Source organism: Monodon monoceros, unplaced genomic scaffold (assembly GCF_005190385.1).
Source record: "Monodon monoceros isolate NGI ecotype Baffin Bay Population unplaced genomic scaffold, NGI_Narwhal_1 Super_Scaffold_10, whole genome shotgun sequence".
NCBI lineage: Eukaryota > Metazoa > Chordata > Mammalia > Artiodactyla > Monodontidae > Monodon > Monodon monoceros.
This window is the reverse complement of record NW_021703766.1, coordinates 46,968,184-46,985,542: the sequence shown is the minus strand read 5'-3', so window position 1 is coordinate 46,985,542 and position 17,359 is coordinate 46,968,184. Positions and strand designations below refer to the sequence as shown.

At 59.6% G+C, this 17,359-nt stretch overlaps 2 protein-coding genes across 2 annotated transcripts in view; both read right to left on the bottom strand.

Annotated features, from left to right (window-relative positions):
- The window catches only part of GSK3A (glycogen synthase kinase 3 alpha), a 10,769-nt gene extending 6,120 nt beyond the window's left edge, over positions 1 to 4,649 (bottom strand). Inside the window, exons 1-2 of the mRNA XM_029205035.1 lie at positions 3,565 to 4,649; positions 1,593 to 1,780 (exon numbers count right to left, since the gene is read on the bottom strand). Coding sequence (XP_029060868.1) covers positions 1,593 to 1,780; positions 3,565 to 3,847 — 471 coding nt within the window. The 5' untranslated portion in view covers positions 3,848 to 4,649. The remainder of the gene's footprint in view (positions 1 to 1,592; positions 1,781 to 3,564) is intronic.
- A 3,486-nt stretch (positions 4,650 to 8,135) lies between these two features.
- ERF (ETS2 repressor factor) lies at positions 8,136 to 15,754 on the bottom strand. Its single transcript, XM_029213048.1, has 4 exons — positions 15,575 to 15,754; positions 10,920 to 11,154; positions 10,426 to 10,541; positions 8,136 to 10,319 (listed from the first exon to the last, which is right to left on the bottom strand). Exons 1-4 carry the CDS (start codon positions 15,594 to 15,596, stop codon positions 9,016 to 9,018), a joined length of 1,677 nt encoding a protein of 558 aa, XP_029068881.1. The 5' UTR covers positions 15,597 to 15,754; the 3' UTR covers positions 8,136 to 9,015.
- Between the last annotated feature and the right edge of the window lie 1,605 nt (positions 15,755 to 17,359).

The window sequence follows — 17,359 nt, the reverse complement described above, 5'->3', positions numbered from 1 at the left end:
CCCAGCCCTTCCTGCCCCCTCCCCGCAGCCCCACCACAGCCCTACTCCCTGGCTCCTGCAGCTCTCGGTTCTCGGGGGCAAAGGAAGGCAGCCTCAGAAACCACCAGCCCTCCCTGCCCCCTCCCCGCACCCCCACCACAGCTCTACTCCCCGGCTCCCGCCGACAGAGCCAAGCAGCGGCTCCCTGCGTCCCAGCTCCGAGGCCTCACCCCCAGCCCACTCCCCTCACACACAAGCTGTGGGCTAAACTCAGACCACTTCTATGTGCTTTCTGCAGCCTACTTTTTAAAGATGCTTGATTTTTTGCTGAGATTTACCAATCAAATGACTTCACATATCATCTAAATTTTCCAGCTTCTCCTTAAAAATCAGATGATGTGGCCACATGAGGCCCACCTCCCTGCCTGGCGCGAGCAACAACAGACAGGAAGTGGCCGTCCAGTCCACCCTGGTCCCCACTCCTCCCCACTGCTTTCACTAGAGGCATCTGAGCCCTTGGACCCCGGCTTGGTTCCAGAGTCCCAGACTCCAAGCTTCCAATCCTCATCTTCCCAATGGGGATCCAGCCTCAACCTCTTCCCAGGAGACCCAGTCTCAGCATTCTTCTCTATTCTCTGTTCCCCTCAGGGCCTCAGAGCTCCCTATCCTCAGATCCCTCTCACTTCTAGGACTCAACTATAATCAAATTCTGAGCAGCACCCTGGAGCTCCCCTGAGAGTCCTCACTGCCCGGGACCTAGGCTCTGACCTGGTTCCCTTCAGCCTAGGCTCAGTTCTCCTACATCCAGAGTAGCCTAGGATCCAAAGGGCCTCTACTAGCTCACAGGGCACCTCTGTATGAATGAAGAAAGGGTACTCCTTCCTCAGACAGGACAGAGCCCCAAACCAAGGCACGTACAGCACAGGCAGGACGTCTCCCTGCACCTGTCAAACCCTTAGGGCAGAGCTTGACCTTTGCAAACATACTCATTAGCCCCACCAGCTTCCTTTCTCCTCTGGGCAGGGGTGTAACTTTTTTTTTTTTTTTTTTTGCGGTACACGGGCCTCTCACTGCTGTGGCCTCTCCCGTTGCGGAGCACAGGCTCCGGACGCGCAGGCTCAGTGGCCATGGCTCACGAGCCCAGCCGCTCCGGGGCATGTGGGATTTTCCGGGATCGGGGCATGAACCCGCGTCCCCTGCATCGGCAGGCGGACTCTCAACCACTGCGCCACCAGGGAAGCCCCAGGGGTGTAACTTAGTGGTTAAGGTGAAGGGCTTGGGAATCAGATTCTAGTCTTGACCTTGGGCAATTCTCTCATCTGAGTCTCAGTTTCCAGTTTCTGCTTACTTAGAATGGGAATAACAACAGTACCTACCCTCAGAGAATCTTTCCATAAGTTAAACTCACCTATAAAGCACTTACAGCAAAAGCCCAATAAAGTCAGCTCTGGACTCTCCTGGAATCCACATTCCCATCTTCCATACAACTCACTCCCTTCTTCTCTGGCCCATGCTCAGATCCCCCGTGGAAGCCCAAGTTCAGTACTCTTGCTGGAGTTCTCTCACCAGTCATGTGCAATCAAACCTCCTTGTCCCCGTTCCCCCCAAGCTACCTTGAACCTCTTGTCCTGGAGAACCTTCTTGATGGCCACCAATTCCCTCGTGTCTGCCAGCCGTGCCTGGTACACGACCCCAAATGAGCCACTGCCAATCACTTTGATGTCTGTGTAAGCCACCTCCTGGGAGCGCTCTGGGCCTTGGCCTAGAGTGGCTACCACTGTGGTCACCTTCCCACTGTCACCTGGGGAGCAAAGGGAACACAAGATCTACTGACCTTTCCCCTCTGGCCACCACCCCATCGTGGGGCTGTGAGAGGGAGGGGAGTCACTACAGGAAGCTCATTGGGGGGGGTTCTTTGTCCCTTCCCCAATCTTCAAAGATGGCTACTGGATGCCTCCCAGTGCCCTTTCTCCTCTACCCTTCATGGAACCCCAAATCCTGACTCCTCCCATAGGGGAGGATACTGACACATAAAACCTCTTGCTGTTCAAGGGTTGGTGACCCCTAATTTCCACTTCTAGTAAGCAGCAAATGAATGGTCCCTCCTGATCTGAGGAGGCACCAGCACTGCCAGATGTTGAATCCATCCACTATGAGCTAACTGCCTTGTGGCCCCCTCCTCACTGGGGGAAAGCCTGACCTAACCTCTTCTGCTTGAGAGCAGTAACCCTGAGGTAATGCTACTTTAGGAAAGCACTAACCTTTCTCACAGCTCAGGGTATAGTGATCTCTTAAGTCCCCCCTAAGTGGTACTGGTAACTTCACCACTGGTTTCTCGTGACAGAAATGAATGACTCCTCCAGTAAGTGCTAGTACCCTAACTCTCACGTTGGGGGGACAATTAGCTCTTACCCAAATACTTTGGGGCTAGAAAAAAGCACTGGCCTGACCTCATCTGTGAGGTCCAAAGCCCCAGACCCCATCCTGTGTGTAACTGGTCCCTAATGAACAAACACTTAATAGTGAGAATGGTGAACCTGATCTCTATCATCAAGGGGCTATCCCAGCCTCAGTGCTTTCAAGGAAAGCTATAATTCCCAACTCCATTCTGTAAATAGCAACAAAATTTGGCGGCATTCTTGGGGGATAGTGATCCCTCTTCTTTGGGTAACTGATGAAAGGTTCCCCAAAGAAAAGGGGTCAATGATGAATCAAATCCATTCTAAGGGGCCAGTGACACCATCTTTTGGAGGGAGATAATCCTACATAGCTATTTTTCCAGAGCCAGTGACATCATTTCTCAGAATAATGAAATAGGTATAACTTCACATCCCTATTCTATGGGGTGGAACTGGGACCCTCCCCTGCCCTCATTCCATTTCTGTGAAAGGAGACCCACTGACTCATCTTTTTTGAATAATACTGACTATGGACTTGGTCTGAAAAGTATGCTGACTTCCAATCTATCCTCAAGAAGCAGCAATCATTAATTTCTACCATTGGGGGTACAATTCTACATATTACGCACAGATAATGATAGTAGACGTAGTCTTTTAAAACAGAAGGTGACTATGTACCAGGTTTGGAAAGCCCTGGCCCTGTTCTTTGGGGACACAGCAAACCCAAATCGCTGCTTCTAAGTGATATTCACTCCAAATCCCCATGCTCTGAAGGGGAGCACATTCAGATCCCTCCTTCTGGATGGTAATGATATTCTTCTTCTTCTCTTGGGAAACAATAACCCTTGAGCCCCATTTGCAAGCGACAATAACCCCTGATCCTGTTCTCGAATGATTGGCAACATCGGATCCCTGTTTTTAAGGCTCACGGACCCAAGACTTCGGTACTGGAAGAACAGGAACCTGTGACCCCTGTCTCTTAGAGGATTACTAAATCTAATTCTAAACTCCAAGTGATGGTAACCCCCCCAAATCCCTTTCTTTGGGATGGGGGAGAGCTCAGATCCCAGTTTGGGGAGGCACAGTGACCTCGAGCTCCTCTCTAAGCATAAAGAAAAACCTGATCGACGTCTAAGTGACTTCAGGGATCCGATCTCCACCCGCCACGGGCGACGCTAGTACTCACGGCCCAGCTTCACTCCGGGCGGCGGGAAGCTGGTGCCCGCGCCGGGGCCGCCGCTGCCTCCTCCGCCGCTGCCGCTGGGACCACCCCCGGAGCTCGAGGCCCCCACGCCCCCGCCCATGGCTCCGACTGACGTCTTCCCGCCGCCGCTGCCGCCTGGGCCAGAGGCCGAACCCCCGGGGCCGCCACCGCCGCCGCCGCCGCCGCCGCCTGGCTCCGCGAATGAGCTGGTCCGCGCCCGGCCCGAGCCCCCAGGGCCGCCCCCCGAAGGCGCGCCACCGCTCATGGCGCCGAGCGCAGGCCCAGGCCGCGGGGCTCGGGCTGCCCGGGTTGCCCCCGCCGCTGCCGCTGCTGCCGCCTCCCCCGGGATCCGGCCTCTTCCAGGCCGCGCCGCTCGGGCTCGGGCTCCGGCTCCTGCTCCGGCCCAGCGCCCGCCGCGCGGCACGCCGGGAGATGCAGTCCGCCGGCTCTGCGCGCCGCCGTCGCCGCTGTCGGCCCTCACAGAGAGCCGCGCGGCACGCCGGGAAATGGAGTCCGCAAAGACCTCAGAGCGGACCGCGGGGTTGATAGGCCGCTCTGCACCTCGGGAAACACAGTCCTGGTCAATAAGTTGACCGACTGTGCCCACAGCGGACCCTGAAGCACTTTCGGAAGTAGGATCAGAGTCGCACACTCACTCCATTGCGGCAACCGCGCGTCCCTAGGTGTGGCTCAGGAATGTAGTACTCCATCAATGAGCTGTGTAGACGTGATGCAATCCGGGAAACGGAGTCCAGTCGCTCACTTAGTATATTGGCTGTATGCCGACCAGCGCCAAGTGCCCTCTGGGAAATTGAGTCGGAGGCCGCGGACCCGCCGCAATCGGGCCGTGAGGCAAGCCGGGAAATGGAGTCATCGCCACGCCCTCACCGCATTGCAGGTGTGAAGCTACTCCCAAAGCACGCCGGGAAATGGAGTCCCATGTGATCCCTAAGCCCCAAGTGGATACTGCAGTTCCGGAGATAGGCTAGGAAATGGAATAGCATTCCTCCTCCCTCTTTCGCTAGGCCGCAGTCCCCGCTGGAAAATGTAGTCAACACCGAGGCTTCAGAGCAGTTGCTACAGCGAGCCTTTGTGTCTTCTGGGAAATGGAGTTCAAGGCAGCCTTCCCACTGACTGAAGGGGAGGGATCTACCATGATCCTGAAGCATGCTGGGGAATAGTCCAGACCGGATCCCGACCCTTTGTGAGACGAGACTGCAGAGGCTTGCCGGGAAGTGTAGTCTAATAGGTACCTTCGGGAGAGCGTGAGCGAAAGGTGAAAGACAGCAGTTGCCCAGGGGAGACTGAAGAAAGTTTCAACGCCTCCTGCCCCGCCGCCAGGTCCCAAGAAACAGCCGAAGTCTATCAGGGGCTGCTGGAAAATGGAGTGCAAACACTCCAAGTTCCAAGTTTCCACAAATCCGGAAGGAAAACCCTCCCCGCAAACGATTTAGGAAACAAAGTTTCCGGTGGTTTCTCAGGACAATACAGTCTTCGGATACTGTCTAGCTTTTTCTAGCAATGTAGGTTGCACCAGCAGGCTGGGCCGAGGTTTGAAAGAAATGAAAATAGAATTTTTCTTGAACCCCCATTAAGCTTATTGCATCCTCACGCTTCCTAAATCACAGGATCCTCATACCCGGAAGGACAGTAGCCCCAAAGCGCGCTGGGAAAGAGAGTTGGGGTGTGTGTGTGTGTGTGTGTGTGTGTGTGTGTGTGTGTGTGTGTGTCCGTCCCGGAAGTACTTGGAACTAGAATGAAATCACCCTCCGCCCCTCCTGCCTTGTGGAATGATGGGAAATGGAGTCTCTAGACTTCACTTTAATCAGATCCTGTGATCACACTAATTGTCCTCTCCTTTCTGAAGCCTGAAGAAAGTCTCGTCCACTCGGTCTGTAGCTGACCGCAATTCCCAGCGGACACGGACCACTGGGGTAGGACAGACGGTAGCGCTAAAGCCTTTTCAAACTGCATTAACCAGAAGGCAAAGCGCAGTCACACTTCCGCTCTCTTCTCAATGAATGAGGCTGCATCACGCACAGCCCAGAGCGGGCGCTTCTGGGAATTGTAGTAGTTTCTCAGTCAAACAGTGTCTGCTGCCCTCTGGCGGCGGCTCGGAGTCCACAAGCAAAAATCCGAGTCAAGCTCCAAAACCTGGGGAATGCTAAACTGGACCAAGAAGGTCTGCAAGGGCAGAAGAGCAGGGCGGAATAGCAGCGGTTACTTAAGGGCCAGAACCCGTGGGACATGCGCAGTGGGCCGCGCGTGGGCAACCGCCAGAGGGGATTGGGGTCCGTCGGAGTCAGAGGGCGTCAGTCTGAGGGAATCTTACCCGAATGTCTGTACGAGCTGAGAACGTTTGTTGAGGGGTGCTAGAGCGGGCTGTAAGTGGTTATGAGGGGCCTATGGGTGTCTGGAGGTGCTCAGGGGAGTCTTTGAAGAGGTGAACTGGTCTTCCTGGAGACCAGTGAAGTCAGAGAGGACTTGGGGTGTCTGTAAAAGGTCTGTGGGAAACTGTGAGAAACTGCTGGTGACTGAGGGGATCTCTGAGGGATGGTTGAGAAGCATAAGGAAGGACCTTTGGGGGACTGTGGAAGTACTGAGATTATCGGTAAGAAGAGGGTCTCTCATGGGATGAATTAATTGATGAAGTGTCTTGAGATCTATAAAGGGCTTTATACTTGGTTATCAGAGATCCCGGAGGGTGTAGAAGGGAGCAGGGGTATGGTCTTGCAGAAACCGTGAATAAATTCAGGTGGGTCATTAAAGATTAGAGGAGCCGCTGGGATTTTCAAGACCGGATGCCCCCTGTGACATCCCACGCAGCCAGAATTTGGGGCAGGAAGTCTGCTGGGGCTGTGGAATAACCTGGAGAGCAGCTCTGGAGCTGAGTGCTTTTAAATCCACGATAGACCCGGTCTAGAGGTGCTTTGAAGGCACTAGAATCAGGTGCTGAGACTACTAGTCAGAGTCCCCCCTCCTGCCTCCAACGATGACATCCCTCTTTCTCCATCACACCACCACCACCACCAACTCAGCTGCATCTATGTTGCCAGGAGACAGGCCTCATCCCAACTTCCAGAAATAGCCCAGCGGCCCCCACCCTAAGGGAGTGACTTACATCACCCAGGAGAGGGAGCAGTTGCCCATAGGCCGCCACGGGAGCCTCAGTTTCCTGCCAGTACCCCAACCCTGGATTGTCTCTTCACTGCCAACGGGCATCATTTGGGACCACCCACCCTGGGCTGGCATGAAATGAGGATGAAAGGAGAGTGGGTAGGAGTTTCCAGTTCCTTTCCCCTCAGAGTTACACAGGGTGATGTTGCACAGTGAAGCCAGTCCACAACAGGCCCTGAGCCCTCAATTCTCACTCCATCTCTTAGCAGCTGTGTAGCCTTGGGGAACTCCTTCCCCTCTCTGGGCCTCCAGCACCTTACCTGCACTGAACGGGTTGTGCTGTCTCTAAGGGCACCTCTAGCTTGGATTCCTCCTCTTGATTCTTTCATCTCTGATTCAAGCTCTCCAACTTGGGCTTCTAGCCTTATGAGCTCACCTCTCAGATCCTATGATCTTGAGATCCTGGTCTAGATCCAACGATCCTGGCTTTAGGAGGAGAACGCAGTTGTTGAAAGAACATGGGGTTCAGAGACAGACTTCATTTAAAGTCCTAGCTGGGCTTAAGGTCTTGGGCAAGTGATTTAAGTGAGCCGCTTGCCCCTACCTTGCTGGATGTTGGAGATAAAGCGCTGCAGCTCCCAACTAGGTACCTGGCACACCGTAGGTCAATCAATAGCAACTATGATGAAGCCAGTCCCTTCTTATTTTATTTTTTTTTTTGCGGTACGCAGGCCTCTCACCGTTGTGGCCTCTCCCGTTCCGGAGCACAGGCTCCAGACACGCAGGCTCCGCGGCATGTGGGATCTTCCCGGAGCGGGGCACGAACCCGTATCCCCTGCATCGGCAGGCGGACTCTCAACCACTGCGCCACCAGGGAAGCCCTAGCCAGTCCCTTCTTAACTTGCTGGCAGAGTGTTTCCATGGTTTGATGAGAAGATCACTAAGGTACCTTGCAAGGTCTACATTTCAAGAGACCCTGCAAGCCTGTTGCCAAAGGACTCCCAGATTAATTCATAAGCGCCTCTAAGGAGAGTGACGTGTGGGAGAACACCAGACGTAGCGCAAGAGGAGCTCCATGGAGGCATGACTAGGAATTCACAGAGAGGAAAGGCATTGTAGGCAGGAGAGCAAGGGCCATGGCGTGGTGTTGAAGAGCCTAAGGGGCTCCCAAGGATGAGCAGATCCCCCATGGAAGAGGGGAGCAGACCGAGGGCCAGAGCATGCCTGAGACCTTCACCATCAGGCCCAGGGGTTAAGTGCCGCCCCAGGTCAGGAGTTCATTTCCCAGGCCTGGATTTGCCCCATTCAGATGGGGTTAGGCCCTCTGGCCATAGGTCCATTTGGGGGTCCAGTCTAGGTCCCTGTCCTTAAGAACCAAGCAAAGGCTGTTGCCCTGCAGTGGCTGCACCCAGCACCCAGGACAGATCACTGCATCCAAAGGTCCAAAGTTTTATTGTTTTGAATACATTCTCCAGCAACCCCCAACTTCCCTCCCCCCAACCTCCGTCCCCAATACAGAATAAGGCTCGACCACAGACCCCCAGCCCAGGGGCCCCAGCTGGGAGGCAGAGGGCGCTTCCAGTTTGGTTTCAGGGCACCCCCTTCCCACCTGCCTGCCTACGGGCTAGTCCTAGGAGCAGCTGGGGGTGAAGGGGTTGGACTGGCGCCGGGGTGGGGAGTAGGAGAGGGATAGCAGGCACTTGTAGAGATTTGTGGCCTATGGGCGGCACCCCTCACCCTCCTCCACCCCCAACCCCCCCCCCACAGAATTTTTGGTTCATCATAAAATGTTCCTCCCTCCTCTGCTGCAACCCTGTGGGGGGGGGGGTATGAGAAACCCAGGCACTCATGGCCCCTGGAGGGGCAGGGAAGGCAGGATCGGGGCTGAGGATGGCCGGGGGTGGAAAGGGAGAGAGGTACAGGAGGCAGAGAACAGGGAGGGAGACAAGGCTTTACTTCCTAAGCGATTGTAATAAAAAAGTTCCTGGGCTTTGAGGCCAGAGCCTCAGTTCAAATATAAATTCCCCAGAATGGAGGTGGCCCCCTTAACTCCCCCCTCCCCCCTACCACTCTGCCCGGAGCTTAGAAACCCACAGAGACAGGGGACAGCCCCCAGCCCTGGGCACCCACCCACCCTCACAGTTAAAAAAAAAAAAAAGAAATTAAAAGTTTTATACAAAACGTGGGGGAGGGGAAAGGGAGGAGGCAGGGAAGAGACGAGAAAGCTGCCCTCACCTCCAGGGAATGGGGGGGGGTTAAGGCAGCAAAAGAGGCATGGGGGGGGTGGAGGGAACGGGGGTCCCCTGCCCACAGCCCTCAGGAATCTCGATGCTCCAGAGAGAGCTGGGCTGTAGCGTGCTGGAGGTCAGAACTCACCCGCCTTGGGGTGAGGGGCCCCCCTGCCTCCCCAGGCCCCTCCCCACGCACCTTCTTGTCCTCTCCCTCATCCTCGAGGCCCCCAGCGGGGCCCCCACCCCCCTCAAGGCGACAGTCTTCACTCCAGCGCCGTTTAAAGCGCAACTTGAGGGGCATGCATTGGGCTGCCCCGGGTGCCTCGCCGGGGTCAGGCTTCGGGGGTGCAGGGGGGGCACGAGGCGTCTTGAACACTTCCCCGTCTTCCTCATCTTCGTCGCTGATGTCAGTCACCTCCACCTCCTCTGACTCGCCTTCCGAGATAGGCTCCACCTTGATCTGGGGTGGGGGGGGCGGGGGGGCGGGGGGGCCCAGCACCCCGGCCCCCTCGGCCAGCCCGCCTGCACTGCCACCACCACCGAGGGCACCGCCACTGCCCTTGTCAGCGCCCACCAGAGCCTTCTCCCCAGCCGCCCGCTGCCGGCGTCCCAGTGGGGGCGGCTGGAGCTTAAACTTGAATGGAGAGGAGGAGGAAGAGGAGGAGGACGAAGCTGAGGAGGGGACTGGTGGGGTCTCGGGTGCCATGGGCGGCAGCGGGCACTTGTCAGCGCGCTGGGGCTGCGGCACCACCAGCCCGGGGTAGTGCAGGAAGGCGCGGGGGCTGAGGTGGTAGTTGTAGACGCTTTGGGTGTGGGCCTGCAGGTACCGTTTCATGTCCTCAGGGCTGAAGGAGAAGTGGGAGCCTCCCCCTGAGCCGCTGGGGCCCCCGCCACCACTGGGGTACATAGGGCTCAGTGTGGGTGAGGGAGTGTAGGCCAGGTGCGTGGGTGTCATGGGCAGAGCCGGTGAGAGCTGAGGGGGCAGCAGGGAGCCAGGCCCGGCTAGAGGCGACACAGGGAAAGGGCTGAGGGGCTCAGGGCCACCCCGGGGCCGGGGGTAGACACGGAAGACACCAGGGTCATGGGGCAGGCGGGCCAGCGGGGGCCCGCGGAAGGCACCCAGCTCCGGGGGGCCAGGCGGTCGGGCCCGGGGGTCCTCTCCCAGTGGCTCTTCCAGCTCTGACGTGCCATCGCTACAGTCACTGACAGAGCCTCGGCCCAGGCGTCGGGCCACCACAGCCGAGAAGAGGGAGGATGAGGACGAAGAGCAGGCCGGTGGTGAGCGGGGGTCCTCGGTGGGAGACAGCACCTCGGAGGGCGTTGAGGGAGGGAAGCGGAAGTGGCTGCCGCCTGTCGGCACTGGCGGGGCGCTCTGGGGCACCGCACCCCCTGGCGGGAGAGGGAAGGCACGATGTCAAGGCCCCCAGCCTCGCCTGGACATTCAGACAGACCCTGCCGTCCCTCTGAGGCCATGCTTACCAGCCCTTGTACTCACCAGCCAACCCCACATCGATGAAAGGGTAATTAACCAGCACCAGTTTGTTGAAGTTGAACTTGTAGGTGAACCGTTTCCCCTTAGTCTTATGCAGAATACGTTTGTTGTAATAATAGCTGTGGATGTAGAAACACCATCGGACGGTCAGTCACACGGGACCCAAGTCCAGACCCCGAACCTTGACACGTGTGAGTGCTGCTCGCAAAGGGTGACCGAGAAACACGGGCCACCCGAGAGAAATCAAGGTCCAGAGGGTGGAGACCAGCTCTCCCCTCAGTTCTGGGGCCAGACTAGAGGCCACGTCCCTGGTTGTATTCTCTCCTCAGGACACCTCGGTGTGACAAATGGTCTCAGAGAGGGGCTGGGACTTGCCCAAGGTCATGCAGCTGTGATTTGGACCCAGAGGGCAAACCCAAAGCCTATTCCCGTGGGCCAGGGGCTCCCAACCAGTGGGGGGCTGTCCACATCTGCCCAGGGACCTCTGCCCTCCTCACCGCAGGGCCCGGCTCAGCTTGTCATAATTCATCTGGGGCTTGCACTTGCGGACACCCCAGAGCCGAGCCACCTCGTCGGGGTCCTTGATGACGAATTCCCCGTAGTCCCCCTGCCAGGCGATGACACCCTGGTACTCCTCCTTCCGCAGCAGCTCCAGGATAAAGTGCCACAGCTGGATCTGCCTCGAGCCGGGGGACGACTCCGGCTTGTAGGCCCAATCCGGGAAGGCAAACCCTGGGGACAGGAGGCAGGGGTGCGGCCCCGGGTCAGGGCGCCAAGTCTGGGGCCCTGGGGCCCATCCCAGGGTCCACCCCCTACCCCGCCCTTAACGTGGGGAAATCCGTCTCCCCCTGCCAAGCCAGGACCTGCTTAGAGAGGGACAGTGTGTGTCTGTCTGTGTGTGAGGGGGGCTAGACAGGAGCTGGGGGGAGGGGAAGCTGGAGCCTGCTCCAGCGACACCGGGAGAAACAGGAAACCGTCGGCGGCGGGTCCCGGGGCCAGTGCCAGGGGGCCAGGCACCAAGCCAGGCCGGCGGGCAAGGCTGCCAGTGGGGGAGGGGCAGGAAGGGGCACACGTGGCCAGACGGGTTGGGGCGAGCCCCCCCCCAGCCCACCCGCACTCCCGTTCAGGGTCAGTCACTACCGCGCCGGCCCCCCGTCCCCGCCACACGACCGTCTCTGTTCCCCTCCTAGGAAGGTACACTGTCTCCCTCCCAAGACCTACTGGAGCCCTTACTCCCACCCTAGGCCCCGAAAGGAGGATTTTTTTTTTTTCTTAAAAGGACCAGGAGGGGTGGGGTGGCTGCTTGACGATGAGGTCAGCGCTTGCACACACAGAGGCTTCTGTCTTCCCTGGAGAGTGAAACCCAGACTGTCTGAGAGAGCGCCCCCCGCTCCCCCCATCAAGCCCTGGACCCTCTGTGCTGCACTGCCCTACCCAGACCCGGGCGCACAGACCCAACCTGGCTGGAGGGCCTCAAGACTGAACAGTCACCGCTAGCTGTAGCCTGCTCCCCCTTCTGCCTTCTCACCCTCAGCTTCTTCCCTGCCCACCTACCTACCCGCCCCCAGCATTAACCTTGGGTAGAGGTTGGTGGTGGGCTGGCTGGTCCCTAGAGGTGATGGGCAGCCTGGGGGGGAGAGTTGGGGGGGCTGCGGTTGTTGTCATTTCCCAAACCCCCGGGTAATCAGGGGTCATCAATAATTCAGCACTAGGCAGCCGGTAATGGAGGGGCGGGAGGAGGGAAAGGGAGGAAGAGAAGGGGGGAGGCAAGACAGAAGCCCTGGTGCCACTAGAGGGAGAAGGCCAAGGTGGACAGCTAAGGATGGGCGGGGTCCCAAGTCCCAATCAGGCTGCAAGGGTCAGCCTCCCTCCCCTGGCCCTGGCTCACACCACAGCTCAAGCAGGTACCAACCAGGCCTGGGGCAACATGGAACCTCCCCCAAAGACTCCACCCAAGTCTGGAATCCAACAGGGGATCCTTCCCCATGGGGACACAGGGGATCAGCAGTTCCTATTCCCACAGGGGCCACTCCCTCTAAATCAGAGCCGACTCTAACCTCTACTGGGACCCAGCTCCCTGACCCCTGGCCTTGGGTAGACTGGGATGGCCAGCATTCCCCACCTGGTCCCTGCCTCATTCAGAAATTCCAGCCTCAAACCAGCCCCTCAGGGCTCCAGGGATATGACCATATGACCTCCAGCTGGTCACAGACCCAGGGTACTGTATGTACCAGCAGCCCCTGCTCCATTCAGAAGTGACAACCCCTGACAACACCTTCCACGGACCCCAGCATCCACAGCCCCATCCCTCTCTTGGGAATCCAGGTGTTCACCCCTTTACGCTCACCCTGCTAGAGAACCCAGGTCCGAGGATCTTGCTCAGGGCCCAGAGGTCATTGGGAACCCAGGAGTCCGCCCGCTCCACGTACCCTCCAACCTCCTCCAAACTCCTGTCTCCCTTCAGGGCACCAAGCTTCGCGCTCCCCCCCACCTAAACCCCAATCTGGCTCTCCGACTCGGGGTGGGGGCCGAAGCCCCTGAGACATCAGTCTAGAGCTGGGGTGTGTACTGATTTCCACCCTCCCCCCAAAATTAAAGCCACCCTTCCCAGCCCACCCGCCCCAGCCTCCTTGTCCCGGTAACCAGGCAACGTGTGTGCAGCGACAGTCCTGGGAGCGGGGGAGCAGGAGGCTAAAAATAAACTTTGCAGAAGAGAAGGAGTGAGAGAGACTACATGCAACACAAAGGGAAGGGAGGTGGGGGGCTCTGGAAAGGCCTCAAGCTGCATTCCGGGGACTGACCCAGGCCCCCTAGTCAAGCCCCCTCCCTGAACAAACCCCCTCCCGGGCCAGAACCCTGGCTCCCACTCGTGGCAAGGGCCCTCCCTATTCCCAGGCCCACCCCAAAGCCAGCTTTCCTCATCGGACATGGCATACATGAGGGCCTGTTCCCAGCTTTGGGGGGAGAAGGAAGATGAGGGGTGACGTCAGGGTGTCTCAATGGGGCTCTGTTCCCCAGGCTTTGGAGCCAGGAGCCAGGCACGGGCAAGGGGAGCATGTGTGAGTGTGTGTTGTGTATGGGTCCACGTGCTTAAAACAGGGAACCACCCGGCCCGCACCAAGAAAGCTTGGGGGTGCAGGACCTCTGGAGCATGGGAGGACAGCGAGGCAGAGACAGAGCAGCTGACACTGAGAGAAGAGCTGAGGACATTGCCAGACAGGGTGGAGAAGAGGCAGCAGACAGGAAGGGCTGGGATGGCGGGGTCCCAGAAGGCACACCTGGGTCCCACGGAGGCGGGGTAGGGAATCTCCCAGACAGACTGTGGAAACCTGGGAGCGGGGTCTGCAGAATTCTTGGGCGCCCCTCAAATTCACATAACTGCCCAAACTTTTTTTAAAAGGACTCTGGGGTCGGAAGGGAGGGGTAGTGGTAGAGGAAGAACACGCCGGCCTCCTGGGGGGCCCCGCCACCTCCCCCAGTCCAGGCAGCCTTCGGTGGCGCCAGAGCCGGGAAGAAAACAGGAAGTGGGAAACAGCCGCGGCAGAGGAGAGAGGGGCCGGGATGGAGGATCGGATGGAGGGGCGCGCAGCGGCCAGCCAGGAGGCAGATGGACCCATGGACCGACTGGGAGACCAGTACAGGCCCCCGGCCCTTCCCCCAGCCAGAGAACCCACACGGCGCGGCCCCAAGACTGGGTTGGGGGAGCTGCCCAGCCGGTCCCACCAGGCGAAGGCCCGTAGCAGGGAGGGAAGACGAGGCGGGGTTGTCTGGGTGCCTCGGCCCCCTCCTCCGGCGAGGGAAGGCTCCTGCTGCCCCCAAGGCCCAGCGGCCCTGGAGCCTTTGGGAGCCAGAGAGTATGTGGGACGCACGTGACTGACCCTACAGCACTCCGAACCCCTGCCCCACGCCCAGCCCCCTCCTCGGTCCCAATCCCCAGGCGCCGGAGCCCGGCTCGGAGCCCTTTAAGAGCCGCCCCCACCCGCCGAGCGACGGGGGGGCGGGGTGGGTGGGCCGGTCGGGGCACACACCCTCACACAGGAGCCCTAGCCGCGGCCGCCGCCGGGGGAAGGAAACAAGTTTGAACAGCGGCGCCTGGCCCCCTTCCCCCTCCCCCGTCCCCGCCCCGGGCCGGATTCCGACGGGGTAGACGGGCAGGGGGCGGCTGGGACCCCTCCCCCAGCGCGCTCGGGCGCAAAGTCCAGCCAGCGAGAGCCCGGGGGCGGCGGGGGAGGGGAAGGGGGAAAGTCCGGGGGGGGGGGTTAATCCTGCTGCCCCCCGCCCGCCGACCGGGGGGGAGGGGAACCTTGGCCCCTTAAGGAGGAGCAAGTTGGCGGGGAAGAGGGGGGCGGAAGGAAAAGACGGCCGGTTGAAAGAGAAGAGCTGGATGAGGGAGGGGGTCGAGGAGGGGAGCCTCCGCGTCCACCCCCACCTTCCCCACCCTCCCCAACCCCGGGTCCCCGGAGGCGAGGGAGGAGGGTTCCCAGGTCTCTCCCGAGCGACCTTAAAGCCGCGCGTTCTAAGGTCGGAAACAAAAAGTTCCTTTTTCGAACGTTCGGGCTGCGCTTTGGAACTTTGCGACTCGGCGCGGGCGGGGGAGAGAGAAGCCGGCGGAGACGGGCGGGGGAGGGGCGGTGCAGCCCGGTCCCCGAGTCCCGGGCTCCCCACTCACGCCCTCCTCCTAGAGGCCATCCTGTATCCCCCTCTAAGCCGGTGCGGGGCACGCATCGCGGTGAAGGTCACGGGCCGGACCGCGCAGCGCGGAACCTGGGATAGCGGGCCCTGTGGACAGCCCCCCCGCACACACACACCCCGCACACGTCCCGGCCCCCAGAGTGCAACGTGACAGAGCGGCGGGGAGGAACCCAGCCACCCCCGTGATCCCGGGAGTGAGGGAGAGCCGAGCTTTCGGGGTCCAAGCAAGGAGAGAACCAGGACTCGCAGCACCCATACCACTGCGCCCACAGCCAGGAATTGGGGGTCCGGTGCACACCCCCGCTCGCGCCGCAAGAAGCAACAGGTCTGGAGTGCTTGGGGGTCCCCCGGAACTGGGGATCACTCGGGCTCCCCCAGAACCCTTCAGCCCCCCCAAAGTTTCTCCGCCTGGTTTCCCGGGGCAACAAGTCTCCCCCACACGTGCTGCCCCCGCCCCCACCTGTGTCCGCCGGGGTCTTCATGCTGGGGGGCCCGGGGCGAGGCGCCCCGACTCCGGGCCGCAGCTCCCGGCGCCCGCGCTGCCCCGTCCCGTCCCGAGCCCGTCGGGCCGCCCTCGCCGATTCACCCGGCCTCGCCTCTCAGAGCCTCTCCCCTCCCCGCCGCCGCCTCCCGGGTTAATATCGCACTCCGGGGCCGGGACGCCCACGCCCCCCGGCCGGCGACGTCACCGCCGCGTCGCCATGGAGACACTGCGCCCGCCCCCTCCCCGCGCACTCACACACACGCACGCGCACGCACACACACACGCACACACACACACACACACTCGTCGGCGCGCAGCCACTGAGGACCGGCCGGCTCTAGGCTTAAAGGGGCCGCGCGACGGGGGAGGAGGGAAGGAGGGGGTTGGGGTGGGATGGGGTCCGGGGGGTCATGACCCTTCTCTGAGGCTCCAAGTCTGAAGATAACTTAAGTCCTCAGGACTCGCGACCTGCCGCCCCTCCTCCTCTCCTGCCCACTGCGGGGTCCAGATTTTCTTTGGAAGCCTGTAAGAGGGGTTTGGGGGGTACCTTCTGATGCGTGTCAGAAACGTTTGTGAGGAGGAGTACGGACCTTTCGGGAGGAGGCAGAATTTCCTCTGCAGGGGGGCCGGGTCAGGACCTTGGAGGATGATCCAGACCACAGCATTTCCCAGGCTCGGCTCACCGTATCCCCCCACCAACAATCCTGAGCCTGAATGGGGGCAGCTGTCCAGGGGTGGGGTGGAATGGGCGGGAAGCATTTCCCAGCATCGGAAATAGGGAGGCGGCTGTGCCCTCCATTCCTCCAGGGATGGGGTCTTGGCCTTCCAGATAGCCCCAGTCCCAACTGGGGAGGAAGTGACCAGAGAGAATGCACGCGGGAGCCCGCCCCCCCATCCCCAGACTGCAGCTGTCCTGGGGACACGGCTGGCGCCGGAGGTACCCCCACCTCCACCTCCAGGGCAGGGGGTTCCGGGGATGGAGTCAGGATGCGAGGGGGTGAGCAAAGTCGGAACAAATGTGCTCCCAAGGGGCACTGGGGGGTCGCCAGGAGAGAGGAAGGCAGGGCTTAAGGATGAAGGCCAGCGCGTAGGGCAGTGTTAAGTCTGTTCTCTGCAGCTGGGAGGAGTGGATGAAGCCTGAGGCTTTGGGAAACAGGAAATCAGCAATGATCCGATGGCCAACAGTAGAGGGCAAATCGAAGCTATAGTCACAGGCTGATCCTGGAAACAGAGTCTCAGAAAAGACTCTGAGGTACCAAAGGAAACGAAGCGGGGAGGGCGGGGGGGAGATGCTCAGAGAGAGTGAAATCAAGAAGACAGAGACGAACAGGCCACAGAGAGGGAAGGCTCTGGGTGCTTAGGGCTTCAAGCCCAGCCTCTGTTGCTGGGTTCCTAGTGGCGTTAGAGCAGATCCTCACCAGTGCCTCAGAAGTCTCAGGCCTCTTCCTCAGGGAGACCAAGGCCTCCCGGGAAGCATCACCCCCCTGGGGAATTAATGTAACCTTGCTTACGGACAGTGCAGCTCCCCCACGGATATTGTAACCCTCTGGGAGCAGTGTGGTCCGCCAGTGATAATCATCATCGTTGTTATTATAACAGCTCCCTCCCGAATTGCTAAAGCTCAAGATGTGCCAGGCACTGGGCCAAGCATTGTCGGGACATCTTCTCATTCAATCCTCACAAAAACCCAAAGAAGGGAATTACTATTGTTCGCCCCATTTACAGATTAAGAAAATGAGGCTCAGGAAGTGTTGGAGCCAG

Coding starts and splice junctions, on each gene's coding strand:
- ERF (XM_029213048.1), bottom strand. CDS start 15,596: ATGAAGACCCCGGCGGACACAG. Junction 10,542..10,919: donor AAGCTGAGCCGGGCCCTGCG/GTGAGGAGGGCA, acceptor CTACATCCACAG/CTATTATTACAACAAACGTA. Junction 10,320..10,425: donor CATCGATGTGGGGTTGGCTG/GTGAGTACAAGG, acceptor CTCTCCCGCCAG/GGGGTGCGGTGCCCCAGAGC.